The sequence below is a fragment of the Sander vitreus genome, chromosome 18, assembly GCF_031162955.1.
Source record: "Sander vitreus isolate 19-12246 chromosome 18, sanVit1, whole genome shotgun sequence".
Classification (NCBI taxonomy): Eukaryota; Metazoa; Chordata; class Actinopteri; order Perciformes; family Percidae; genus Sander; species Sander vitreus.
In genome coordinates, this window is record NC_135872.1 from 18,867,581 (window position 1) to 18,895,064 (window position 27,484).

At 41.6% G+C, this 27,484-nt stretch overlaps 1 protein-coding gene across 1 annotated transcript; it reads left to right on the forward strand.

Moving 5' to 3' along the window:
* Nucleotides 1–1,031: 1,031 nt before the first annotated feature.
* Nucleotides 1,032–27,460, forward strand: LOC144533320 (mitogen-activated protein kinase-binding protein 1-like). The gene is made up of 33 exons (XM_078274601.1): nt 1,032–1,133; nt 2,126–2,217; nt 3,670–3,732; nt 3,853–3,910; nt 4,927–5,097; nt 5,887–6,024; nt 6,617–6,799; nt 8,588–8,748; nt 9,280–9,469; nt 9,834–9,974; nt 10,094–10,281; nt 10,367–10,458; nt 10,573–10,698; nt 11,102–11,172; nt 12,630–12,751; nt 13,084–13,159; nt 13,237–13,348; nt 14,658–14,721; nt 15,095–15,205; nt 15,333–15,487; nt 15,724–15,761; nt 16,566–16,766; nt 16,955–17,073; nt 17,225–17,364; nt 18,169–18,360; nt 19,912–19,978; nt 21,515–21,640; nt 22,149–22,324; nt 22,668–23,300; nt 23,436–23,523; nt 24,049–24,137; nt 25,073–25,158; nt 26,610–27,460. The coding sequence occupies exons 1-33, from the start codon at nt 1,032–1,034 to the stop codon at nt 26,847–26,849; spliced, it is 4,611 nt and encodes a 1,536-aa protein (XP_078130727.1). The 3' UTR covers nt 26,850–27,460.
* The last annotated feature ends 24 nt before the right edge of the window (nt 27,461–27,484 follow it).

The window sequence follows — 27,484 nt, forward strand, 5'->3', positions numbered from 1 at the left end:
TCTTTGAAATTATTTTATTTTTACAATAAGAGAGTTAGTATTAGGACATCTACCGTCATCGTTATGAGCAAAAATATATATTCCAAAATGTAATGTTGGATCAAATTGTATTACATCAACAACTTGTATGTTTAACGTCTCAGTTTCTCTACAGTGATTGGTCGGCCTTCATCGCGGGGCGTGGTCTGTTTTTACAGCCCAGTGGTTCTTCTGCAATGCAAATCTTGTCCTGTCACTTGAGATGATAATCAATGCCTATTAGATAAAGTAGGACAGCATTTCTCAGATAAAGTGCTTTGTTTATACTGAGAAACTATATCTTTTGTTGTGTTAGTTTTTTTTAAACGTCAGCCTTTTGATTGGTTTATTTAATAATTAACCATTAGCCTATACAACTCAATAAGTAGCCTATTTCTAAAGTAAATTACACGTATAAAAGAACAAATGGACCATTACACACACATGATACGTTTTATCGTCCAATCAGCAGACAAACAAAGCTGTTTAGTACCCAAACATCTGCCATGCAGCTTAAAGACTGCCCCCGGTCTCTCTCTCTCTCTCTCTCTCTCTCTCTCTCTCTCTCTCTCTCTCTCTCTCTCTCTAATCCTATTAAATCAGTTAGGTACACCAGCAACAAAAGCAATCATTGATGTAATCATGAGACCGGTTCAGGTTGAGATTAATATAGTGATGTCATGCAGCCCCCCCCTTGTCAGTGCAAAGTCAGCGTTGTACAAGGCGACATCAGTCCAGAAGTGGTGGGAAGCTGCAGGAGAAGCGCTTCATGTGAAGCGACAGGCGGCCGCAGACCGAGAGGAGAACAGTAACCCACTCAAGAGATTAACGTCCTCACTGTCCCGGCAGCAGGAACACTGTCCCAGTTTGTAAACCTCTCTAGTTTGTGTCTGGTGGGAGGTTTGGTGGTGGGATCAGGCATCATATTCACTTCTTCAGCCCTGCATGCATACTTGGCCGGTGGCTTGTCACAGTGGATGGTCAGAAGTTCTCCGAGCGGTGCCAGCCTCAAAATGTCCGGTGAAGGCTTTACGATTAGAAGTCGCATCAGGAATTTGCTGCGTTCTCCATCAACCAAGCCCAAAAAGAACAGGAAAGAGAGTCTCACCAGCAAGGTATTTGTCCACATATCCCTCTTTAAAAGTAAAGCAGGTTTAGTTTCTGAGTAAAAGCACAGCAATCATGTAGCCTAATGACGTCTTTATAGATTAGTTATAACTTTTGGGTGGGGATATAGTTTGTGAAAAAAATCCTTTGAGTGGTTGGATTGTTTGGACCGAAAATCTATTTATTAATAACTTTATTAGGTATTTATTAATGGATAACTAATATTTATGAATGCATTATAGAAAAAGAAAGTATAAACACCAGCAAAATGGATTTTTCACAACCCAAACTCTTATGAATGGTTTATAAAACGTCTATTAAGACTAATGATTTTTGAATCATTAATAGGGCTATTGGTTCCAACTTAGACATTTTTAATAAAAGGAGCTTCATCAGAAAGTGATACTCTATTATGAGACTAACTTACTAAAGAAAACCTTAAGCTCAGTAGTTGAGTTGAGACTGTGTTTCTGATTGCCTGACATTGCCTGATCATGCTTTTTATGATTCTCTATTCATATTTCATATATGTGTTAGTGGCACACCGTAGACTCAGGTACACAAATGCTAATCTAATTGAATTTGTTATATAATCCCCAAGACAAAGACAGCATGTCTTGCCAACCCTACTGTCACATCTTCTGTTAAATGATTAGGTTAAACCTAACCTCTTTTACATTGTTTTTACATCTCTTACACCCAAAAGATGAAATTATATTATTTGTGATACATTTTGATTTCAGAAGTCAGTATTTTTTTAATTATTTGAACAAAAGTGGACACATTTCAGCCTTATATCCATCCCCCTCGCATGTTACAACCAACCATGTCTATTTCTGTCTTTGATTAACAGACAAAGGTGCTTAGTTACATAACTGCTACTTTGAGTTCAGTATTTATCCCTTCATCAACAACTCCACCTTAACTTATTTCTGAGAGTAAAAATCCTTGAACAAACAAAAAATGTCCCTCAAAATATCCCTCCTTTGTGTCTCTCCAGGTGACTTTGGAGAAGGTGCTAGGAATCACAGCTTCAGGAAACAGTGGTCTGGCCTGTGACCCCCGATCTGGACGAGTGGCCTATCCTGCAGGGTAAGCGAGACCATGTCTGCATCCTTATCTCGACATCTGACCTTTGACTTATCAACACTCCATGCTTCTTCATCATATCTACCTCACACAGACGTTTAGTGTGCAAATGTGTTTTATCTCTGCACTATCTTAGAGGAACTGAAGAGTAGAGCTATGTGGGCTTTCTCATTGGAAAAACCCCTACGCTTCTTTTTATCCTATCCTCAGGGAGGCTTCCTTTGACTCTCTCACTGATGTGTTGTGTAGTATTATTAATTCTGTGCAAACAGTGAAACTGTCTGTGTTACTGTGCTCAGTGCAGAATAAGAGAAATGTGAGCTGCAGTTTGGAGGATTTAGATCTAAAGTGGCGATGCTCATGCCTCAGAGCTGCTGCACCACCAGGATGAAAGCAGACTGTTAAGCACATGCTGTAACAGAAACAGTGTACACTATGTTTCTTTGTGTTGTTCTCAAATCCAGGGGCGTAGCACAAAATCTGACAAAGCTGTATTAATACTAAGAAGGTCAATAGCTGTTTGCAGTATTGTTGTGTCACAGAATGTATGTTTGTGATTGTGTCTGGGAGAAAGCAACGTCTGTTTGTGTGTGGGCATTTGTGTGTGTGTGTGTGTGTGTGTGTGTGTGTGTGTGTGTGTTTCTGACATAGCCTACTTCCCAAATTGTGCACAGTCTGGCAATCCACCTCCACATTCAAATCCAGTGCAAACACTAACTAACGTTACACAAATGTGGCCTAATGTAACGTTTAGGACCGATGTTTATTTCCTCCTTTCTATGCAGTTTGTATGTGATATTTTGTCATGATTTTTTTTTTTTTTAGAATGTTCTCCTTAAAAGATTAAGTTGACATTTGCTAAAAATACACTTTACTGACACCACTCTCTCATGTCTGTATGGTAACGTTAAATTTGAAGCGAGCGCCAGAAGCCGATTTGCTTAGCTAGTTTAACGTTAGCGTAGACTAGTAAACTGACTACTAGATTGTAAACGGGCTAAACAGCTAGCGTTTTTGTTCAAAAGTAAAAATACTCCCTCTACCAGCACCTCAAAAGCTCACAATTGAACACGTTACTTTTCCTTTGGATTATTGTGTAACATTAGTGTTAGGGGAATTTCGCCAGAGCCAGCTGTTTTCCAGCCTTCATGCTAGCCTACGTTAAGCTAACTGGGACTGTAGCTTCATATAACAGATGTTAGAGTGGTGTGTGAATCTTCTTGTCGCTGCTAACTCAAGGCAAGAAAGAGTATATCTCCCAAAACGTCAAACTATTACCATGAAATATTAAATAATCTAACATTTTTTCACTGATGCACCTGAAATGTGGTCGCACACAGTTCGGTGTCTTGTAGTTTCCCCATGCTACTTTATCAAAACATGAGTTTCTGCTTTAGATCAAATGCATTATTGTATTATATCATGGTGAATTATGATTATATTTTCCTTGTGTAGGTGTGTGGTAGTTTTGCTGAATCCCAAAAAGAACAGACAGCACCACATTATCAACACATCAAGGTGAGTTGAACCCAATTACAATATGCATTTAACGTTAAACAGGAGAGCAATACATTGTCAAAACAATATAAACATGAGTCACACTGAGCTGTCTTTCTCTATTTCTCTCACTTTTCACAGAAAAACCATCACAGCTCTGTGCTTCTCCCCTGATGGCAAGTACTTGGTTACAGGCGAGGTGAGTCTTAGATAGATAGATAGATAGATACTTTATTCATCCCGAAGGAAATTTTAGAAATTTCAAGAAATTTTCTTACTGTCCATCTGACTTATTCTTTGCTAAGGGTGATCATGCAGGCCTTAATGTGGAAGTCTCAAGACTGAGTTCCCTCATGTCATGTTCCACTGTAATGTGTCAGGCAAGCATCTGCAGTTATGTTGTAGTTACAGTGTTTGCCTCAACACAACACACTATCTTAATCCGCCCCAGCCAATCAGAGCCGATTAAAGACTTCTGTGTGTAAGTGGATGAGCATGCAGTAGTTGCCATGACGGCAGAGACCAAAGTTCACAAGACCAAATGCGATAAGAACATCGATAGGCTGTTTTGCTGCCATTTAAAAGAAACCAAATGCCAAATTTTGTAGACTGATACCGTATAGTATTATGATTCTTGAAAAGTAATTACAGAACATATTATTTATATTAAACTACTAAATATACATGTAAATCTTCCAAGCAAAATATTATAGTTAGTCAGAAACCAAAGCTGAGAGCATCTGATAAGAAATGTCCCTCACACACTCATTCACCAAACAGGAGCTAATTTACATCAAGGACAGGCGGGCAGCAGACATGCATATATTGTTAATACGTCTTTCTTTCTGCCTCCTTTGTATGCAGCTCAGTATTAAGTTAAATGTCATCCATTTCCTTCAGGCTTCCTTTACTCTCTCCTGTTAACTCTGGCCTTTGAAAGGGGGTTCTGCCGTATTAAAATAAGAGGCCATACAAATAGCCTGCTGACCTTATGATCTGACCTGAGAGAGAATAATGACAACAGGTTGAGGGACTAGTAACTGTTTACAGTAAGTGTTTACTGGATAGACTGGACTGACTACTGTATGTTGTTGCAGTGGATTGAAAGACAGAAAAAACAAACAATATAGCGATGAGATATAGGAATGAGCTTTGTCTTTAGTAGTAATCAACTATTTTCTCTCAATCCTCACATCTCAATGTCCCATTTACCAGAGCGGTCACCTGCCAGCGGTGAGAATGTGGGACGTGGCAGAACGGAGAGAGGTGGCGGAGCTCCAGAAGCACAAATATGGCATCTCTTGCGTGGCTTTCTCCCCCAACAGCAAATACGTTGTCAGTGTGGGAAACCAGCATGACATGATGGTCAATGTCTGTGCGTGGAAGGTACGCCTAATAACCCAATTTAGTTCGTCATATTGGTGCAAGCTAGAAGGCATTTAGCTTCTACCTTTCACCCCTGAATTATGATTGCTCCTCCCCGGTGCCCCCCCTCCAATCCATTGGGCTAGAGTGCTGTCAATCTGACAATTGTGATTTCCATTAGATCATAGTACTGTTACTTGGCTGCCTGTTCTGCCAATCTTCCTAGCCCTTGTCACATGACCAATTCATGTTTCCATGATGACTATCCAAAATTCTGATACCATGGAACCAGCACTGGAATAGTTTTTAAAAAAAGTGTCAGACTGAGCCTTTAGAAAATGTGTATAGTATTCTGATATACAATTTGTTAAAAATAAAAAACAAGTGAAATTAATAATGAATGTGATGTTTTATTGAGCAGAATTACATTATGTTGTTCTATCCTATATTCTATTGAATATTTCCTATATTTCTAAGCAGATTTTCTATGCTGTATGCTGATATAATGTTCCACCCCACAGGCCCCCCTGACTGATTATTGGTCCCCCTTGTGCCACCCCACTTAAAAAATCCTGGAATCGCCCCTGCCTTTCACCTACACACTCCATGTTATGTTAAAGGATTAGTTCAACATTTTGGGAAATACGGTTATTTGCTCTCAGCAGGTGGTTAGCTTAGCTTAGCATACATACTGGAAACAGCTAGCCTGGCTCTGTTCAGACTTAGGTACATTTTGTAGTAAATCAAAATGTGGTTAAGCTCACAGAATGCTCTGTATTTAACATGTATTGTTGTATTGTTCTCTTACAGAAAAATGTCGTTGTGGCTGCCAACAAAGTGTCCAGTAAGGTGACAGGTGTGTCTTTCTCTGAGGACAGCTCCTACTTTGTAACTGTGGGGAACAGACATGTCAAGTTCTGGTATCTGGACCATTGCAAGGCCAGCAAGGTATTAAAGGAGAATCTTGGTGTGTCTTTCATAAAGTTGTTTCAGTCATGTAAGGTTGCAACCTTCCCTTTGCTTTAGTACTGCTTGGACTTGGAGTCCTTTTTCTACCTTTAGAAGAATAGGCACATTTTTCTACCAAGCATTTTTATACTGAATGAGAAATATTCATTGCCTTGAAAGAGTTGAGTGGGAGTTTGGTTTTGTCACAGTTCCTATTTCATTTTGATTTCATTGTTCCAGAGCGTGGAACACACATTTGCGAATTTCACACTGTTGTTTTCACAATTTCACTACTGCTTACTGCGTAATCAAATAAAGAAATGAATTTGTTAAAACAAGTTACACATTTTTATTGTGAAATCCATTGCTTCTTATTTGGCTTGTCTTTGTTGTTTGTTAGTATTTACACCATGAAATTCTACTTTTAAAAAGGAAGATCTTAAACTACACCCATGTACACATTATAAAAAGACTGGATGGGGATGTAATGTAGACATACACAGAATTTTAAGTTTAAATGAAACCAATATTCTGCTTTAACCACTTCAGTCTGGTCCTCATTAGATAACCCTCACCCCTCTGTGGTATTTAGGCCAGTGCTCCTGTCCCTCTGCTGGGCCGCTCCGGGCTGCTGGGGGAGCTGAGGAACAACTTCTTCTGTGATGTGGCCTGTGGACGGGGCTCTACATCTGACTCCACCTTCTGCATCACCTCCTCCGGCCTGCTGTGCGAGTTTAACAGCAAGAGGATTCTGGACAAGTGGGTGGACCTACGGGTGAGTGAGTCACAGGAAGTGTCCAGCAAGTTCAAGTTCTTTATTCTTATCATGTTAATTACAGAGAAGCAGTCATTGGAAAATCTTAGGCCTCAGGCACCCTCCATCAATGCTCATTAAATATCTATAAAAAGGAAAATCATGCAAGTTAAACTGTTCAGCGCCTTAGTTTTTTTTTATTTTTTTATTATTATTATTTTTTGGGCATTTTAGGCCTTTAATTGACAGGACAACTGAAGACAGGAAAGGGGAGAGAGAGGGGGAATGATACGCAGCAAAGGGCCCAGTCGGAATTGAACCTGCGGCCACTGCGGTAAGGACTGAGCCTTTGTACATGGGGCGCACGCTCAACCAGGTGAGCTACCAGGGTGCCCCAGCTCCTTCATTTAACTGATGTTGAGATGGAGGTTGTTATCCTGGCACCAGGATGTCAGGGCTCTGACCTTTTCTATGTAGGCCGTCTCGTCGCCGTCGGTGACCAGGCCAATGACTGTAGCGTCATCAGCTGTTTGTGGCCACGGAGTCGGGCGTGAACAGGGAGTACAGGAGAGGGCTGAGCACGCAGCCCTGGGGGGCTCCGGGGCCGAGAGTCAGAGTGGAGGATGCGTTGAAGCCTATCGGCACATCCTGGGGTCAGCCCATCAGGAAGCTCAGGATCCAGTCCCAGAGGGCGGGTTTGGGCCCCAGGTCTCTAAGCTGGAGGACACAATGGTGTTGAATGCTGAACTATAGTCCATGAATAGCATTTCTCACATACTGTATGTGTTCCTCTGGTCCAGGTGGGAGTAGGGCTGGGAAATACATCAATATTATACCGATATCGTGATATGAGACCACATATCGTCTTAGATTTTGGTGTTGTCTTTTCCTAGTTTTAAAGGCTACATTACAGTAAAGTGATGTAATTTTCCAGACTTACCAGACTGTTCTAGCTGTTCTATTATTTGACTTTACCCACTTAGTTATTATATCCGCATGATTATTTATCAGAAATCGTATTGTGTAAATATTTTGCTAAAGCACCAATTGTCAACCCTACAATATCGCCGCAACATCGATATCGAGGTATTTGGTTGAAAATAGTTTATTTGATTTTCTCCCTATCGCCCAGCTCTAAGTGGGAGAGGGCAGTGTGGGGGACTACATCTATTTGCTCTTGCATATTGATAAGCATGGTTTGAAAACTAAGTAGCTTCATTGCATTAATTGCAGATTTCCAACTTTGAATGCTACGCTACTGTTTTTTTTTTTTTTATAAAACATGCATTTTGTTCTTTATTGATTTCAGTAGGTGTCTGCGCCATGAATGGGATATTTCACTCACCTAATTTACCTTTACCGTGTTACTTTTACAGTATCTGCAGTATGTTTGTGTATCCGTTACTGAGTGCTGGACAACCACTAGTGCTTATGGTCGGTGGCCAGCTGTGGTGTGAGTACCGCTCCTGCCTTCTGTCAGAGGATCAAAGAGGGATTAGTGGTAACAGGGACGAGGACAAGTACAGGAGATGTTTGGAAGTATTCCAATAAGGACGCATTTAGTTCCCACTGCAACCTTCTGTAACCTGTATCATTACTGACATGCAGGGCTGTTGTGGACTCACCTGCACTAAATCATGCAACTGATCTCTTCATGTTGTTGATTTTTACTGGAGGTCACTATTAGTTTACCTACCTTTTTGTTAACCATAACAATTGTGGACAGATGTCCCTGCTCCAGTACATAGTCATCTGTAAATGACAGAGCTGTGAAATGCTGTGCCTGTTATGTCGTGTCCTGCCTTGCAGACGGGCGTGGCCCAGGCTTTGTCTCTGTCTGAGGCTATGATCTTCTGTGGCTGTGCTGATGGAACAGTGCGAGGCTTCAGCCCCGTGGACCTTCACTTCGTCTGCACATTGCCGCGGCCGCACCCCCTCGGCTCTGAAGTCTCGGCCATCACAGAGGCAAGGTGAGGAAGTGCTCAGTAGTAACACAGCCTCTCCTTGGCAGGGATCCACTGCAGGATCAAATGCTCTCGATTTATAGTGCCTGTTTTAAGTGGCTCCGTTTCACAGCCTAAATAACTTCTAAATGTTTCTAGCTAGAGCAAGAGTCAAAATCAATAGCAGATTTTGTGGTACTTTAAGTAGTGCAGTATTTTAAGCTCATTGTAAGTTACTAAACTGTAGCACATATGTTCCAAGTCCAGACAGAGATATGATAATAATAATAATAATAATAATACCTTTATTTATAAAGTGCTTTTCAAAACAAGTTACACAGTGCTTTACATTCATTTAAAAAGCAACAGCAATAGAAATGACATGTACATGGCTTAAAATCTTCAACTGTGGACTACTGTCCTGATTTCTTTATGATTCAGCAGGCATGCCTTTGACAATTTCTATACTGTGTTTATGAACAAAATTACTGACTAGGAAAACATCTGTTGCTGTTATTCCATGATCTTTGAAATGTTCTCCAATCTCTTTCCCATCAGCCACCTGTTTTCCACCAAGACGGATGCCCGCTACCCAGACGCTATTGCTGTTACCTATGACCCTGTCGGCCAGTGGCTCAGCTGTGTATATAACGACCACAGTGTGTATGTGTGGGATGTGAGAGATGTCCACAGGGTGGGGAAGGTGCACTGTGCCCTCTTCCATGCTGCCTGTGTCGGGGACCTGGAGGTAAACAACACACCCCTTTAACCACAGTGACACATGCAGTGGGTTCCAAACCAGCCCCTGATTCAGTGTGTAGTTAATATTTATGCAATGGGGGGAATTAATGTCAACTGGGCTGCTGATTCAGGGAACATTGGGGGATTAATCAATACCACCCCAGTGCCAAAATTGGGCCGCTTTTGGCAGTTCATCTCTCTACTGAACTCAGGACCAATTTAGGACACACTAATAGATATTATTATATTTTGTTATTGGTATTTACTTTGCATAAACAGTATATTCCTAATAAATTATAGTATTGGAATTCCACATAATTTATATTCCCTGAACCCCCACCCAACTTAACACATCCCTCGTCCTTCCTCAGATGTTCCCAGATGTTCCTGGGGAATTTGGTGCTGGTCTGTCATCAGGAGCATTCCTTAGTTGCTCAGCTGATAACACCATCAGACTGTGGCGGATGGACGATTGGACAACTCGTGTTCATTCTCAGAACATCCTCAGCAGTGTGAGTTTGGCGTCAATGTCTGTATGTGTCTTCATGTCATACGAAAGAAAATGTTAACATTTCAGAAGCACAAATTCTCCCGGTGATGGGTTGTTTCTCTGTCCGTCATCGCTTTGCAGGATCTCCTGAATATAATCTACATAGACGGAAACACTAGTGCCTTGCTGGATCCAGAATGTTTGACAAATATGAATGTCGACAAAACAGGAGATGGACAGACAGCGGAAAGCAGGACCGGCATCAGGACCATCTGTGTCAGTCCAGACGGAAAACACCTGGCATCTGGAGATCGCAATGGGATGCTGAGGTAGGACAAGAAGGCTTTAACTGAGACTGATGACTAACTCGGGTGACCTCTGTCCTAAAGAAACGTCTTAATTTATACTGTACAGGGTTTACGACCTCAGTGGCATGGAGGAGATTCTGAAGGTGGAGGCCCATGATGCTGAGATCCTCTGTCTTGAATACAGTAAACCAGAAACAGGTCAGTATGTGTGTGTGTGATGGTGTTATTGATTATAAGGATGGTACGCTTGAAGAACATTTGTGCGTTGACTGTGTATACGATTATGTGATTAAGTTGTCTTATTCCTGTCAGGTCTGAAGCTGCTGGCCACAGCGAGCAGGGACCGTCTGATCCATGTCTTGGATGCTGAGGATGACTACAGTCTGGTGCAGACACTTGACGAGCACTCTTCATCCATAACAGCCGTCCGCTTTGCTGGTGAGACACTTGAGACACTGGCAACATCTGACAGCTAATCTATGCTTAATCCTTGCTTTCATCTCCATTCAGCCCCACTCTTTTATTTCGCTTGCAGCTCTGCTTGTTTAGATAATAGATGACAACTATACATGTGTTAGTTGGAGCTTTGTTTGCTAAAAGCTAAGCCTTTTTATGTTGTGTACTTTATTTGTTGCACTTTGTTTTCTTTCTCTCTCTATTTGCATAATTGCATCAGTTACTGCCCTTGATTTTAAATTTGGATTAATTTAATCTATGCTTTTTAAAATCTTTCTATGTCTTTAGACTTTTCCTTAGATTGTAGAACAATACTAGTAGTAGCAGACTGATTGTAAATGTAAATGACTGTAAAAGTCATAAAATATTCGTCTTCGTTTTTCAGCCAATGACAACAAGGTGAAGATGATCAGCTGTGGGGCAGACAAGAGCATCTATTTCCGCACTGCACACAAGGTAATCAGCTCCTACCTAAACTACAACTATATTGCTTGTTTTTATGTAATAATTGATTTTTTGCCGCGAGTTAGATGAGAAGATGGATGTCACGCTCACGTCTGTAGACTAAATATATACAGTAGCTGGAGCCATAAAGCAGGTTAGCTTAGCTTAGCACAAAGACTGGCAACAGGAGGAAACAGCTAGCTTGGCTCTGTCCAATAGGTAACAAAATCAGCCTACCAGCACCTCAAAAGTTCACTAATAAGCATGCTAAACCTAGTGATTTTCAGTTAGAGCATTAGCTACATATTCACCATCCAGACATGAGAGCAGTACTGAGCTTTTCATTTAAAGGTGCAGTAGGTAAGCCTTATAAAACTAACTTTCTGTCATATTTGCTGAAACTGACCCTATGTTCCAGTAGAACTACATGAAGCAGGTCATTTAAAAAAGAATCCAGCTCCTCTGGCACCACCTACAGCCTGTAGTGTGATTTGCAAAAATCCACAGCTCCCTGTTCAGATGCACCAATCAGGGCCAAGGGGAGTGTCTAACTGCGTGTCAATCACTGCTCATGCACATGCATTCATTCTCCCTTGTGGGGGGAGGGGCTTAGGAAACCGTTTTGGGCTTTAGCAGAAAGGGGGCAGGGACTGGATCTTCACAATCATATCTACGGCACCTTTAACTCAGCAAGAAAGTAAATAAGCGTATTTTTCCTAAACGTCTATTATTTTTTTTATATGACAAATTCATTGTCATTGCTTTTTTTTGTCATAATCACATGACATCACAACATTTCATAAATACACAATTTGAGGCTAGCTTACGCTGCAGCCATTTTAACATCACTGTAAAATACTGCTTCATTTTGCTACAGAGGAACACTCTGATTACACAGCAGTTACTTGCTTCACTAAAAATAATTTCTAAATACATTCTTTCTGGCAATGAAAGACACAATGATGACCTAATCTTGAGTCAGCATTCTTTGCTGCTTCATTGCTTTTGACTAAAATGTATTGTACCATGATTGGATGCTCAAACACTGATTTTCTATGGCCTTAACTTAAAAACGTACTCATTCCGCCAAACTTTAACTGAGGCAAATACTTAATGTTCTGTCTTCCATGCATTGTGAGCATTTCAACTATGTGTGTATACCCACTTTTAAGATGCATGTTTAAATTGAACTAGACTGATCTCTGCAAGTTTTAGATATCTAAAGGCATAGGTCAGGTTTGCAACTTTCTTTTCAAACAGTGTTAATCATTTAGCTATTTTCAATAAGTGAATCCATGAAAGATGCTGAAACAGAATGACACTCCCAGTAGTAAGCTGCCCTTTTCAACTTAGGTCACTTTGATATCATTGGTTGTGTTTGGAATTCTGTATTTTTACTCTAATGCTAAAGCTCCAGCAGCCTTCCTCCTCAGCAAACAGACTGACTGTGTTTTTTTTTTGTTTCCCAGACTGACAGAGGAACAGAGTTCAGGCGTTCTCACCACACGGTGAGCAAGACCACGCTGTACGACATGTGTGTGGACCCCACCTGCAAGTACGCTGCTGTCGGCTGTCAAGACCGCTGTGTCAGGTGAGTGTGTGTGTCTGTGTGTGTGTGTTTGGGCTGTGCAATTAATCAAATTAAATCGATGATTTCAATTTCAGTTCATACAGCCACAAAAACAATGTAATCGAGAAAAGCAATTATTTTGCACATTACGTTTTGCAAGTTTTTTGTCTTGACCTTTCCAAAAGTCAGTAAGTAATCATGTTAAATAATCGTGAGTTTAATATAGACCAAAATAATTGTGATTATGATTTTTTCCATAATCTAGTGGCCCTAGTTTGCGTGTGTGTGTGTGTGTGTGTGTGCGCGCGCGTTAGCAATTGGAAACAAAATCTTTTTTTTCCTTCCGACTGCAGGATTTTCAACATCAGCAGCGGCAAGCAGAAGAAACTCTACAAGGGCTCGTTGAGTGAGGACGGCAGTCTGCTCAAGGTAACTTGTCTCTCCACAGTCCTCACTTCCCCCTTATATACACAGTGTATTGACTCTTTTGTCCCCTGTCCTGGCAGGTTCAGCTCGATCCGTCAGGTCAATACGTGGCCACCAGCTGCTCCGATAAAAATATCAGCATCTTTGAATTCTCCACTGGGGAGTGTGTCGCCACTATGGATGGACACTCTGGTAACAGAGCACACACGTACACCTCACATACACATCTTTTATGTTGTCAACCTGAGCTGTGAGTAAATTACACTTTTATGGCAGCAGGTAACCAACACCTACAATCAGGGACGCCAGGAATTTTGGGCCCCATGACAAAAAATCTAATTGGGCTCCCTCTGCGCAGCTGTTGTCACCACATCTCTAGGACCTAACTGTCCCATCAAAAGCTTTACATAACTCTAATTAAAGGCTTGCAACTGTCTTGCTTCTTGTAGTTCAATACTAGTACTAGCACAACATTTACTGCTGGTGATTTGTACATGCATGCAAGTCTAGTATGCAGTTCACTATTTGATGCAAGTTTAAAAGCAACCATAAAAAATGTGCTGAAGGCCATCTTTTACAGTCTCAATGTATTTTTATTGTAAAATTTGACAAAATGGAAAATTCTCTTAACAAAATTATTAGTATTATTATTAATTATTATTAGAATTATTAATGAAAGACAGAGAAATCCCCACAGACTCCCTGCAATGATGCTAACTGGCATGTCATTGAACACAATGTTGCTCACCTTCTTCACTGGGACAGGGAGGGCCACAGTTAGGGGGAGACTGGGCTGCTGCTGACTCATCTGTTGTTAAGTCTGCTAAAACGGGCAGGGACAATGATTTAATATGAATATCTTGCTAAATGTTTCCCTGCACTGATTAAATGGTGATTACATGTAGGCTAACACTAGTCTGTAGCTAGCTAGCTTATTTCACTATGGACATTAAGCTAACAGGTTAATACCACTCACAGACTATAGGCTACCCACCTTTCTTGGTGAAAAATTGGGTTACAGTTTGACACCTTTTCCTTTGTCTTTCCTCTCTCTCTTTTCTCTCTTTCCTTTTTTGAAAACCAGATTTTAATTTAACGTTACTTGGCAACATTGTGGTCACTAGTAGTTCTGGCGCATCTACTGACTGCAACTAAACACTGTCACTGAGTGCGCTATGGCTGGACCAAACCATTTCATGCAGATACAGGGGGGTGGTCGGTCAATATGGATGTTTACTTTTTGGTCAATGGGGATATTTAACTTTTACTGCCAAAAACAAGTAAAAACAAAGAGATCATTTATTTTATTATTATATTTGAAATATATATACTGAATGATGATGGTTTAATCATTTTATATTAGTTTTACCTATTTTTTGGGGCCCCTGTCAGTCATGGGCCCTTGGAATTGTACTAACTTTTCCCCCCTATACGGCGCCCCTGCCTACAATTGCCCAGCATCCATAATACAACTAACTTCGCCATATTTCTTGTTTTGCAGAGATTGTCACTGGGATGAAGTTTACCAATGACTGCAGGCATTTGATTTCTGTGTCAGGGGACAGGTGAGAAACAGTCCTGTGTGTGGTCCTACTAGTGGCTCCCTTGGATTCATATAGACTCCAGTAATCTAGAGTATACTGACAATTCAGCATTTAGAATATTATAATTCAGTTGTATTTCTAAAAAGATAACAAGCATTAGTTCTATATCTAGAATTAGAGCTCTAATAACAATGAGACATCCAAATACACACAAACAATACACTGGAATAAAACTACTGTAGAAAATCAGGATTGGAGCAGCAAATTAAAAATCATTTTCAGCCTCTGCTGCCAGAGGAAATGAGTGTGGAAATGTGTTTGCAGACAGTTTCCTCAAAAGTCGAGCTGCAATGAAACGTTGAATTTTTAATGGCGGAATGCTGTTATCTCCCAGCTGTATCTTTGTGTGGCGACTGGCTCCAGAACTGACAATCAGCATGAGAGAGAGGCTCTGCCAGCTCCGACAAAACCCAAACGCACACCCCTGCAAGACCTCCAGTCTCAGGTGACGACACACACAACCACCTTTAACTCCTAAGGAACTTCCATTGCTAAACCTGATGATAAAGACTGCCAGAATACTCACAAGATGCTCATGATTTTGTCCCGACATTGTGACTGCGTTACTCCAGGCGAGAGGTGTACAGTGCCCCCACTCTGGGCGGTCTGTCCTCTGACAGCGACCGTGAGCACGAGGAGGAGGAGGAGGACGGAGCAGAGAACGACGACCCAGAAGACATTGCAGCCAATAGTTCCTCTGACAGCAGCCATGGAGAGGAGGACACAGGTACTGATTATGAAGTGAAGGAGAATACAAACACAGTGCTGACTCTAATCCAGGTGACTGCATGTTGTCCATTTAGGTGTCACCACTTGTGTTAGAGAGTATCTGCCATCTGTAGTCATCCTGACCTTTATTTTCTCTGTGAAGGGCAGCTTTTGAAAAAATAACACAATCCAGACATCAAACAAGTATTATTTCATTATTTTGAAGCTTCTGATTTGGGCTCTTTCATACAACAGGTGGCTCAGATGAAGGACAGGACTGGAAGCTGACAAAGGTTAGTGGTTATATTTAATGTGAAAAGACTTTTATCAGTTTAAACATTGGAAATGCTTTTTTTTTATGCTTTTGTGTTAGAAATATTAAATGTGAAGACCATTTTTATTGCACTATCCCACCATTTTCGCACCTTGTTATTCCCACAGAAATACACTGGGCAGGAAAGCGTGATGATGATTGAATGATAGACAACAAAGTAGGAAGAGTGCGATGAATGTTCAAAGGGCCACTTTGCCACTTTTACTTGAATGTTTACATTATAATGCAGAATGTCATTTTTCATTTGTGTGTGTGTTTCATTATTTTATAGTTTAATTCTTATTTCATGCTAAGTACATCTCATTTTTTGGAAGTAAAGTACAGTACCAAAAACACACAATGTGTCCCCTGAATTCAGTCCCTGACACATACTTTATAGTTTTTAGTAAGAGCATGTGATAATCAGTACAGATTTACACATCTTACTAGTCATCTGTCTCCTCTAGTTTTCTGTCAGTACTTCAGAAGGACTGAAGCGGCTTAAGGATCTCGGGCTTCACTCTACCACACATGAGATTAAAGTGATGTGCTGTTGGGGGGGGGAAATACCCTGCTGAGTCTTAAAAGTTATTAAATATAAGCAATGTGAAATTCTAAGTTTAGGTATTAAAACTAGAGCACACAACATTATCTAAGATGTGTACACCTGGAGGAAAATTGACATTTTTAACTGCTGCTGGATGACATTTTTCATTCATGTTTTTTACAAGAGAATTTGTGGTTCACTGTGTCAACTTGCACTTCTCCTGAACATCCTCTCTAGCATGGAGTTGTCAGCCAGGTCACGCCTGACTCCTCTAAACGTCCTCGGAGACGCTGGTCTCATCGCATGGGCTCTCTGGAGCTGAAAGTGAAATCCATGCTGGACCTGAGACAGCTGGAGACCTTTGCTCCCAAGAAAAACCCCAGCTGCTCCCCTCATGACAGAGAGAGATGGAGCACGTCCTGCCTCCAGGAGCCCGTGGTATGCATGGATCTGTGTCTTAGAGATAGAGAAAGAGGGAGCTTTCCATATGGATCCATGTGTGTGTGTGTGTGTGTGTGTGTGTGTGTGTGTGTGTGTGTGTGTGTGTGTGTGTGTGTGTGTGTGTGTGTGTGTGTGTGTGTGTGTGTATTTGCACTGCTAAGTCACCTCATTTTCTGCTGCTGCAGTTGGAAGAGAGAGCCAAGAGTCACCGGCCCTGGCCACACGCCGACTGGCCCATCATGGGGGCTGATGAAGCCGTGCCGTACCCCGAGGAGAACGAGATCGACGCAAGTCTGCGGGGCAGGTAAATCCCCACTCACTACACATGCTTTCACTCCAGTGATCACAATGACACTGAAAGAGGACAAAAGTGCGTCTCTATTCTTGGTTTATTGTTTCCCTCCCCGCCCCATGCTCCTTATTGTTTCCTCCGCTGTCTGTTTTTCATACGTCAGTGATTACATGGTGAAGGAGCAGCACTGCAGGATGCAAGGCCGAGGGAGCCACAGTGAGAGCAAGAAAAGCCGCAGCCCGGACAGTGCCTGCTCTCTGGGCTACGACAGCAGGGACTCCAGCCCAGATCGGGTCCTGGATGGTGAGGTCTTACTGTCTGGCGACAACAATAAAACAACTGTTAAAGCAGTACATTGATGTAATCATTTACTTTTGCTAGAATGAAAACACAAGGGTATACAAAAGGTAAGATTAGCATTTAAAGCCACGTCTGTCGGTGTACAGTTTAATCATTTCCGACCCCCCAGTGGAACTATCTGAAAAGACATTCATGCATGCTTCTCTCTTGCCAAGACTGCACACATTTCACAAAGTATGGTACCATTTTCCTTCAAAGAAAAACTAGTGCCCCAAAATAAATTGAAGATTAAATTAGTTTATTATTTTAAGATCATACCTAATTTCTACTTATAGCTGCTTTCAGTGAAGGTTTTTCTTGCTTCTGTCTTTTTTTCAATAGTAGCGTGAGGTTGAATAAAACAGACTACTGTCTAAGGAATTTTAAATATATATCAAAGTCACACTTGTATGCTACATTTCAGTATTTTTTTATCTGTCTACATTTCTGTTTCAAGTTATAAATGTCAAGTGCTGGAATTAAAATGAAAAGCTAAAATGTACATGAAAGCCATGATATCTCTTCAACACACAGTGAAGCTGATACCCGCCGACAGGATTTGAGCCCACAGAGGCTAGGATTTCCCCCCCGCAGTTTCAGACCTGATAGAAATATGTCAGATAATACTACCACATAAGCGTCAGTGTTCTGGCTGGTCATTTACCATTATCTGGCACCTCCCTGCTGTATGCAGTCGATGTACTAAGGTCAAGGAGGGATTAAAAATGGTTGTTTTCTTTCTTACCTTTTTCTTCTTGGCGCTTTTAGATTCTGCAGATGTGGGGTCCCTGAGCCAGGACAGCTCTGATGAGGCGAATGAAGAGAGGGAAGAAGAGGAGCAGAAGGCAGAAGTGACGACTATAGACGAGGCTCTGAGGACAGTGACTGACACTGCTGACTGCAGTCAAAAAGATTTCCTCAAGCAGAACTTTGAGATGCTGGAAGAGAGCAGCAGCATGGGTAACTAACATGCAACTTTAAAGGAATAATTAAACATTTTGGGTAAAACACTTAATCTGTTTTTTTGCTGAGTTAGTTGAAAAGATTAAAACCACTTGGGCTATCTGCCAGTGCAAAAGTTTGACGTCTGACTGAAGAAACAGAGGTTTTCCTGCCTTAACGTAACACTATAGTGTATACAACAAAATACTCAAAGCATACATACCTGAAACGGGGAAATGAGGGGGAAAATGCGCCTGGGATGGCTTGTGAAGTAGCATCGCAAATGTGAGAAAATTCCAAAAATTCCACAGACAGGGGGTGCTCTTGAACCCCTTCACCGTCTCTGAAAGCATAACTAGTCGATCATGAGTGGCTCAACACGTAGATCTATCTATACATCTATAGATAAACTCATCTTTCAGGCATTTGACCGACCGGGTTGACGCTTCAGTGTGAGAAATTGGGGGTGCGGCGTGTGAAACCAATCAAATGCGTGTGTCTCACGGCCAATGCGTGAGAGTTGGCAGCCCTGCCACTATCATGTCTGTAGGTTAAACATTAATCTACAGCCAGGAGATGTTTGGTTAGCTTAGCGTAAAGATTGTAAGCAGGAGGAAATAAAACCTGGATCTGTATAGGAAGAAAACTCCACCTACCGCCTACCTTTGTCCTGGCTAATCAGCTTAGCAAATAGTAATTAGAAAGCCATTTCTTTTAGGTAACCAGATTTGTGACGTTTACCCACCACTAGCGAACCAACTCATGACAAATTCTTTGGTTCACCTACCTCTTAAAGAGTCACTCAAAAAGAACGATTCGTTCACCAATCTATCATCACTACTGGCCAACTCACAATGGCTCCAGAAGGTCACTGCAACCAGCAGAAGAAATAGTCCGACGCATAACTCTCCGTAAAAACACAACTTGTCGTTTTTACACTTCAGTTTTTGTATAGATTAAACAAAACAAGATATGTGTTACATTACATGTCATTTAGCTGACACTTTTATCCAAAGCGACTTACAATTGCTATATATCAGAGGTCACACACCTCTGGAGCAATTAGGGGTTATGTGTCTTGCTCAGGGACACATTGGTTGATGTATCACTGTGGGAATCAAACCCAGCTCTCCCGCAACAAAGGTATGTGTCATATCCACCACGCCATCACCATGTTAATCAGTAAGCTTTAGAGGTGCTGGTAGGTGGATTTGTTTCCCCTTCTGACAGACCTAAACTAGCTGTTTCCCCTGTTCCAGTCTTTATGCTAAGCTAAGCTAACTCCTAGTCTCCTGGCTGTAGCTTCAAATTAAACAGACAGATATAAGCCTGGTATCTATCTTTTTTATCTAACTCAGGGGAAGAAAATGAATATGCTTAGTTCCAAAAATGTTGAACTATACCTTTAAATGACCTCACATGTCAACAGTATTGATTAGCCTTTTTGGTTTCTATTTCTCTTTCTTTTTTTCTCTTTGTGTCACTGTGTGTTTTTCTTCTCTCACTGCCACTGTCTCTATTTTCCTTATTTGTTGTTTTTTTTTTCTCACGCTTGATGTCTGCCCACAGCAGAGCAGAGCCAAGTCCCTCGGCTCAGTATGTCTTCACGCTTCCTGGCCAGAGGACATAATAACAGGTACTGTTGACCACTTCAGACCAGTGTGCATTCACAGCTATAATTACAAACCCATGTGGAATCACACACACTGCTTCGCTAAACCATCTGTGTACCCTCCTGAAGTAGCCAAGCTGTCAGTTTAAAAAGACATTGTTATCTATGTTTGGCAAATTTTATGTGTGTAGGAAGATAGTTTTTACTTTTTTATTTATGATAATGAACATGCAGCAAGACATTAAACTGTAAAACACTGTATGATTTAAAGAATAGTTTCAATATGCTTATTCGTTTTCTTGCAGAGAGTTACATGACAAGATGGACACGGTACATGTCGGTCTGCTAAATATGAAGCTACAACTAGCATCCGGTGATCTTGGCTTAGCCAGAGAATATCTAATAAGGGGAGAACTTCCACTCTCTGGAAACTTGGCTTCTGAAACTGGCTTCTGAACTGGTTGCAGTTCCATTCTGGTTCCATATGAGGGCGCTCACGGGCGAGTGCAGAACGAATGGTGGTCTATGTAGCTATACCCCGCAAAATCCACTTTTCTCAGGATATATTTTTTTGTCTAGTAATTTGAATGTTGCCTTCGAAAGGGGAGGCAAAGAAAATACACACTTTTTAAAGTCGCTTCTTTGTTCTAAAAAGCCTTTTAAAATGTCAATGACGTCATACACATATACGGCCAGAGATACTGCTTTACGGCAAGCTCTGAGTCGCTTCCTTTGTTCTCTCGAGGCATCGACAACACAGCTGACAGGTTAGGCTCTCCCTGTTAATACACGTGCTAGAAAGAGGTTTGCTAATGTTTTAAAGACCACGCCGAAATATTCACACACACACACACACACACACACACACACACACACACACACACACAAACACACACACACACACACACACACACACACACACACACACACACACACACACACTGGATGCCATCAAGCGGGATCTCTGGTTGTAATCAGTCTTTCTCTGACCAGTCAGCATGCATTAGCAGAATGCTAGCGTGTTATGGGCAACAACGACTCAACCTGTAAGAAATCGTAAGGACATAAGTACTCGTTCATTCAACTTTCGACCTGTAATCCACGTTGAACTTGCAAACGCTACAATCAAATCTGAGATTCCTCAACGACAATCAGGCGAAAGAGACAAATTTAGCCGTCTAGCTCCATAGACTCCCATTCATTTAGCACTGGACCGCGATCACCCCCAGTGGAACTCTGGTGGAACTGCAACCAAATTCAGTACAATGGGGCTGAATAGGGAGTGAACAGGCTCTCCGTAGATGGGCTCTGGCTTAGCACAAAGACTGGAAACAGCTATCCGGGCTCTGTCCAAATGTAACAAAACGCTGCTGGGGTTAGCTTCATATTTAGTGTACAGACATAAGAATGGCACCAATCTTTTCATTTCACTCTATGCAAGAAAGCAAATAAGCATATTTCCCAAAATGTCATAAAATACCATTCATTTACGGTATAGGCATATATTGTGTATTTGACTCGCCTGCTCCCCTGACCCTTTTATGCCTTCTCCCTGTGTAGGGGCATGCCTCTGTTTGCTAAAGTGCAGGGAAAGGAACACAGCAGCCACTCTGCTAAGCCCCCTGTGTCAAAAGTACGGCCCTTGATGGAAGATAGCCAGAGCAGAAACACGGAAGAGGGGTCACAGTAAGAAGAAAACACAGACTTGCAGCTGCAGTTTATTTTTAGACAAATGCTGCTTTGGCAGACTTAGATTAATGAATCATAAATGCAAAAGATCAAAAAAAGCACAAAAGGTACTATGTTTTCATAAATAAATAATTCTAAAACATGAATAAGTCCACATGGCAAGAATGCAATATAGTACATACGTGACAAACAGGAGATCCTGAGGTCACACTAGGCTATTACGTTTACACTGTTTACAACCAGAACATTTTCTGAAAATCCTGCTGTTACTTACAGATAATAATGGATAAGGATAACAAAGCAGGCCGAAACTGAACTCTTATCCAAACTAATTATGCGGATGCAAATACATTGGACTAACTTACTACATTGTAGACAAAATGTAGCTGAGACAAAAAAAAAGAAATGAAAACATAAATTATGTTAACTTTGGCTTGTTTTTGCCATTTCTGTGACTGAATTATTGTGTGCAACGTGATCTTAAATCTGCTGTGTTGCCTCTTAGCGGGTTAGATGCTTCAGAGAGAGACGGAGGTCCTACCCTTAGACCCCTGAAGAAGAGGAGGAGTTCAGGGTGCCACCTGTGGAGGTTGTCCAACCCTCCATCCAAAGCTCCGCTGCTGCTGGACCCACCAACATGTTTACAGAAATCACACTCTGCCCAGAACCTGGCCTCAGACTGTACGTTTCATCATAATTTTGTTAATTTATTACTATGTATTTGCTGCCATTTCTGTAATATTTGGGTGAGATTATTCAATGGGCTACGTAAGCTCCATTCAGTGTGCATTGTGAGACACTTAAACGGCCTTAAGAGTGAATTTAAACATAATTTGTATTCAGATCTTCTGTGACATATTCAAAATAGGCTTCTCTGACTTTAATTACCTGGAATTGGCAAAAAAACATTTATATGTTGTAAAACTAAAAGTCATCCACGTAATTCCTAACAACGTGATGGAACATAATTAAATATACTTCTATTTTATCAAAACAAATCTCCACTTCTCTATTTTGTCTCCAGATCTTAACTCCCCTGTGCCCTCTAGTGACCAAAGGGAGTTCTGCATAAGACCTCAGCAGCTTTCCCTGAATCATGACACTCCCCAGCCTTCCTTCCACTTTTCCTCACCCTCCTCTGAGTCCCCCCAGTCTCCTCAGTCCCCACTGTCCTGGGAGAGCCCCAAACTGAAGCCCCACCACTCCTACATGAACCCCACTGCCAGCTCCATGGCCAAAAGCAGCCGCTCCGCCTCGCTGGGAGAGGTTATCCAGATGGGCACGCCACCTTGCTCCCCCACTTTCCCCAGGGGCAGCAGGTCATGTGGGGAGCTGGAGATCGAACCTGCCCTTCTCACCCCATCTCCTGTTGCTGCTTTCCCCTCTACTGTCTCATCGACATCGTCCCTCTTATCATGTCCTCTGCCAAACAGTCCCTCCCCAGCTCCTCCCCATCCTATCGCTACGGTTTCACCCACTTCTATTACCCAGAACATCCCGCCCTCTCGCATCCCGCTTCCCAAACAGCTTCTCAGCCCTCGCCGCAGTTACTGTCTGGAGGGGATGTCGAGCTTAAGTTGTTCCGGAGACCCGGCGAGGGTTTCTAATTCTACCATAGACCCTGGATGCGACATCACACCTACACCTGGAAACAGAGGTTAGACAGCCAGCCATATGCTGTAGTTGGGACACACACACACACACACACACACACACACACACACACACACACATAAGGAACTAAAAAGCAGATTGCCTGTGTGTGATTTTGTGTACATCTTGTTGTCTTTAGCACTGGGCAGGAAACTGTCTTTAAGTTGGGATCCTTCTTTGCCAAGTTCACTACCAGTGAGGCAGAAGAAAGACTCGGTTTCAGAGAGGTATGGTTTTTTTGCACCATTTTTTATATTTTGTATTTTTTGCAAAGAAAAACGGTACATACATGCATCTCATTCATATTTCAAGATCTTCACAAAAGGACAAAACAGGACATAGACATACAAAAACAACAACAAACAACCCCAACAAACAGATCAAACAACACAATAAATGCACTCAGATAACACTGTTGTCATAGTCCCTAACATTAATGTAAAAATTCATAAAGTCAAATTCTCTATGAGGTTCTGTCTTTACTCTTATAATAAATGCTGTCCATAACAAAGTAGCTTAAGAGTTCATTCCACCAGTGGACTATTGCATGGGGGGCTTGGATGCCTTCCAGATTAAAGCTATGCATTTCCTAGCTGCCGTCAAGGCAAGATCTATGTACCTACTTTCATATTTATTCCACTTGTCAGACATATTAATTACCAAAAGACATAAACGGCCACTTCTAAACATTTCGCCACATTTAGTTTGAGAAGTGTTTAAAACTGACACACATTTCTGACATCTCTTCCCAGTGCCAAGGACCCATCACAGGTGGCTGTGGCCAAAGAGTGCCCTCTGGTGCCTGAACAGGCCCACGCATCGAGCGCTGATCCCCAGCCAGGTCTGGCTTCCCACAACTCTTTTCTCAACCTGTCCATTGCTACCGTTCCTCCTCTCCATCACTCCATCGCTGCATCTCTTCACACTGCTCGCCCTGTCTGTCCGTCTGCTTGTCTGTCTCACGTTTCTCCGTCTGTCTCTGTGCCCTTCTGCTGTCAACACTGTGATTACATGGGTGAGTCCACAGATGAAGGGACGTTGGTTAACTGTTAGTTGAGGAAAACAAGCTTGACGACAGGCTTGATATTCCACTTGAACACACATAAAATAAAATTTGCTAAACACATTCACACTTGCTCAAAGGATAGACCCTGATAATCTACAGTAATAGAAAGATTGCAGTGGAGTCCCTTTTGGTGATATATAGAGCCTCAGTTAACTGATGTGCCACTGCAGATAGGTTTTCCTCACATTGCTCACTTCTTCAATAATCTATAAATCTAGTATCTATTAGAGTTCCAATGCTGAGATGATTCTCAAAATAACTTCTTCATCCTGTTCTTCACGCTTCTGTTCCCGCTGTTCTGTGGATGATAACTGCCTCACAAAGGCAACAGATTTCATTTCAATTTGAGACACAGAATCCATAAATGCCATTAGATGATATCCAGTCCACATTTGTACCTAGAACTGTGTGTTGCCGGAGGATATCAACTGTGAAATCCTTTTTCTCAGTTCCACAGCTCACACAGCTCCTGCTCTCTGGCTTTGTACAGCAGCCTCCTCATGTGTGCTTACTATAGTTTCCTTTCTGCTACCAAGTTTTCTTTTCATGTTCTTCAACCTTTTGCTCAACATTTACTGTGTGCCTACTTCGCTCGATATCAGTGTGTTTTTGTGCATGCGCTGTACAGTGTGTGCGTCTTTGTGAACACTCGGATTTGGCACATGCTGCGCTGTACTTGAAAGAGTCCCTCTCTCTCTCTCTCTCTGCAGATCACTCCATCACCTTGGAAACTTGTAGGCAGGCTGTTACGGAGCTTCACAACAGTCTGAGGAAAACGGCCACGCTCTACACTACGGTGTGTGTGTGTGTGTGTGTCTGAATGTGCGCATGGGAAAATGAGAAAGAGGGGAGATCGGGGGGGGGGCGGGGAGTTAAGAAAGCATAAAATCAGGAGGATAATGATTTTTTGGGGGGATTTGGGGTGTTATTTTATGTCTCTGGTGCTTCCACACGCATACAAACTTGAAAAAAAAAACATCCATGCTGTTTTGAGTGAGATGCTGGTTTCTGAATGTGTCCTGCCTTCAGTCTCCGGGTGAGCTGTTCAAAATCGGCAGGGCTTTTTACGTCACTAGTCGAAACGAGGTGGCTAACCGTAGCTTGCTAGCTCGTTCTGAATGGCAAAACACTGCTACAACACACACTAGTTCACCATAATCTACAAAAGAACTACTTACATGTCCCTATTCCGCAGGTATTCCACGCAAAGTTGGAAGTGTGCCCTCGTTTAGAAGAAGTCTCCCGGCTAATCCTGCCTTGTACTACTGAAGTTGTAGACACAAACAGCTAGCTAGATGATGTGATCCTTACCTAGCTACTACGCATGTGCAATTGCCAACAAAGATGTTACAGCAGTGAGAGGTCTCACTCTGTAGCTAAAACAGAGACCTGAACACAGGGTGAAAAGAGGAGCTGCAGCAATGTGCAGAACAACAAGAATATGGTGTTTTTTGAAAATTAAACCATGTAAACCTATTCTGGTACAACCTCAAAATACAATTATGAACCCGAAAATGATTGTGCAGAAAATGAGCATAATATGGCCACTTTAATGCTGTCACCCATATTCCTCTTATTGTCATAAATTGCGTATAAAGATAGATATTACTGTTGATATTTTTTGTCATTTTTAAAATCCTACATTTTGTTTTAATGCACTATTTTGTCTCAGTTCATTATATGCAAATGTTGTACCTGTTCCGTTTTTACCAATACAAAACAAATAGGTTCATTGAAGTACACAGAAACAAAAAATATATCCTGATTATTTCCCCTTATTATTAATCGTTTGAAAAAAGACCATGGCATGTTCCAAAAGTCTTCAAATGCCTTCTTTTGTTGGACTTACACTCTAAAACCCAAATATATCCAAATTACAACTATAGAAAACAGAGAAAAACAGAAAGTGTGTCAGAAGCTGGAACCAGAAATGTTATTTGCTTGAAAAATTAAGCAGTCAACCGATTATCAAATTAGTTTCAAATTAATTTCTTCCACTTGACAGATTGATTAAACGACTAATTGTTTCAGGAGTAAACACTACGTTTTTACGTTTCACTATTTTATAGACAAGACCTGAATCGGGCGCGACCATACTTGAGTGTTTTTACATTCTATAGATGCAATTTCAGTAACCTGCTTCAGGGGCACACATGGAGTTTTATCTATACTTTGATGAATGGATCAAACGGGGAAAGACACTGACATACTGTCTGTTTTTCATATGTCTGTATTCATTAAAACCAGGTGCTACTACGCAGCCAACAGCCCAGTGAAGATCAGCAAGAAATGAGGAGCATTCTGTCCGAGGCCCTGTTCACCGTCAAGTCTGAGCTGGACTCTCTGCCTCACCCCCCCTCACAGTGGGAAGGGCCCCGAGTGGAGCATGGGGTCAAAGGTGAAGGAGAGAGGGCCCTGGCTCTGCTGGAGCAGTACGCTGAGCTGCTGCTTAAGTCTGTGGAGAGGAGACTAGACACCAAGACATGAGGAGGCTAGACTGATGTTTGCCATCTGTTTGTACGCACAGACACATGCACACACAGTAGCACTGTGAATCGCAACACTTTTGAATGGCTCTTTTGGAACTTTTTTTATGGCCTGAATGCAGATGTGTTATTATATTTGGAGAAGCTGAAAGAAATGAATGCAGAGTATTATGCACTGAAAAAAGTAAAAAAAAAAAAAAAAGTGATAGCCTTATTTTTCAAGTTTCTTTGTTTTCTACTTTTTAAAGTCAAATTTCATAAGTGTAATGAATCATAGTTGTTATGAAGAGTACGAGCATGAAGTTATATGAAGAGCACAGGTTGTTAGGCTCTGAGAATAAAAACGTGTCCTTAGGGAGGCATTAAAGCAAGTAACGCAATCCTTAAGCCCTACTGCTAATGGGGCTAAACTCTTTCTGTCAGGTACTATCTAGAGATGGATACATTTTAAATATGTTGAAGTGGGAGGTTAGAGGAAGTTCAGGACATTAGATTAATGTGTATCATAAAAGTCTGTTAGTCTGTGTTCCTTCTGTACGTTTGTGCAAGTTTTTGTTGTAATGTTCAACTTGGATTTTATTTAATCTTTCTCTGAAAGAGATTTTTCTTCAAACTGTTGCACTGTTTTTCTCTTAA

Coding starts and splice junctions, on each gene's coding strand:
- LOC144533320 (XM_078274601.1), top strand. CDS start 1,032: ATGTCCGGTGAAGGCTTTACGATTAGAAGTCGCATCAGGAATTTGCTG. Junction 11,173..12,629: donor ATTTCCGCACTGCACACAAG/GTAATCAGCTCC, acceptor TTTGTTTCCCAG/ACTGACAGAGGAACAGAGTT. Junction 19,979..21,514: donor GCCAGAGGACATAATAACAG/GTACTGTTGACC, acceptor CTCCCTGTGTAG/GGGCATGCCTCTGTTTGCTA.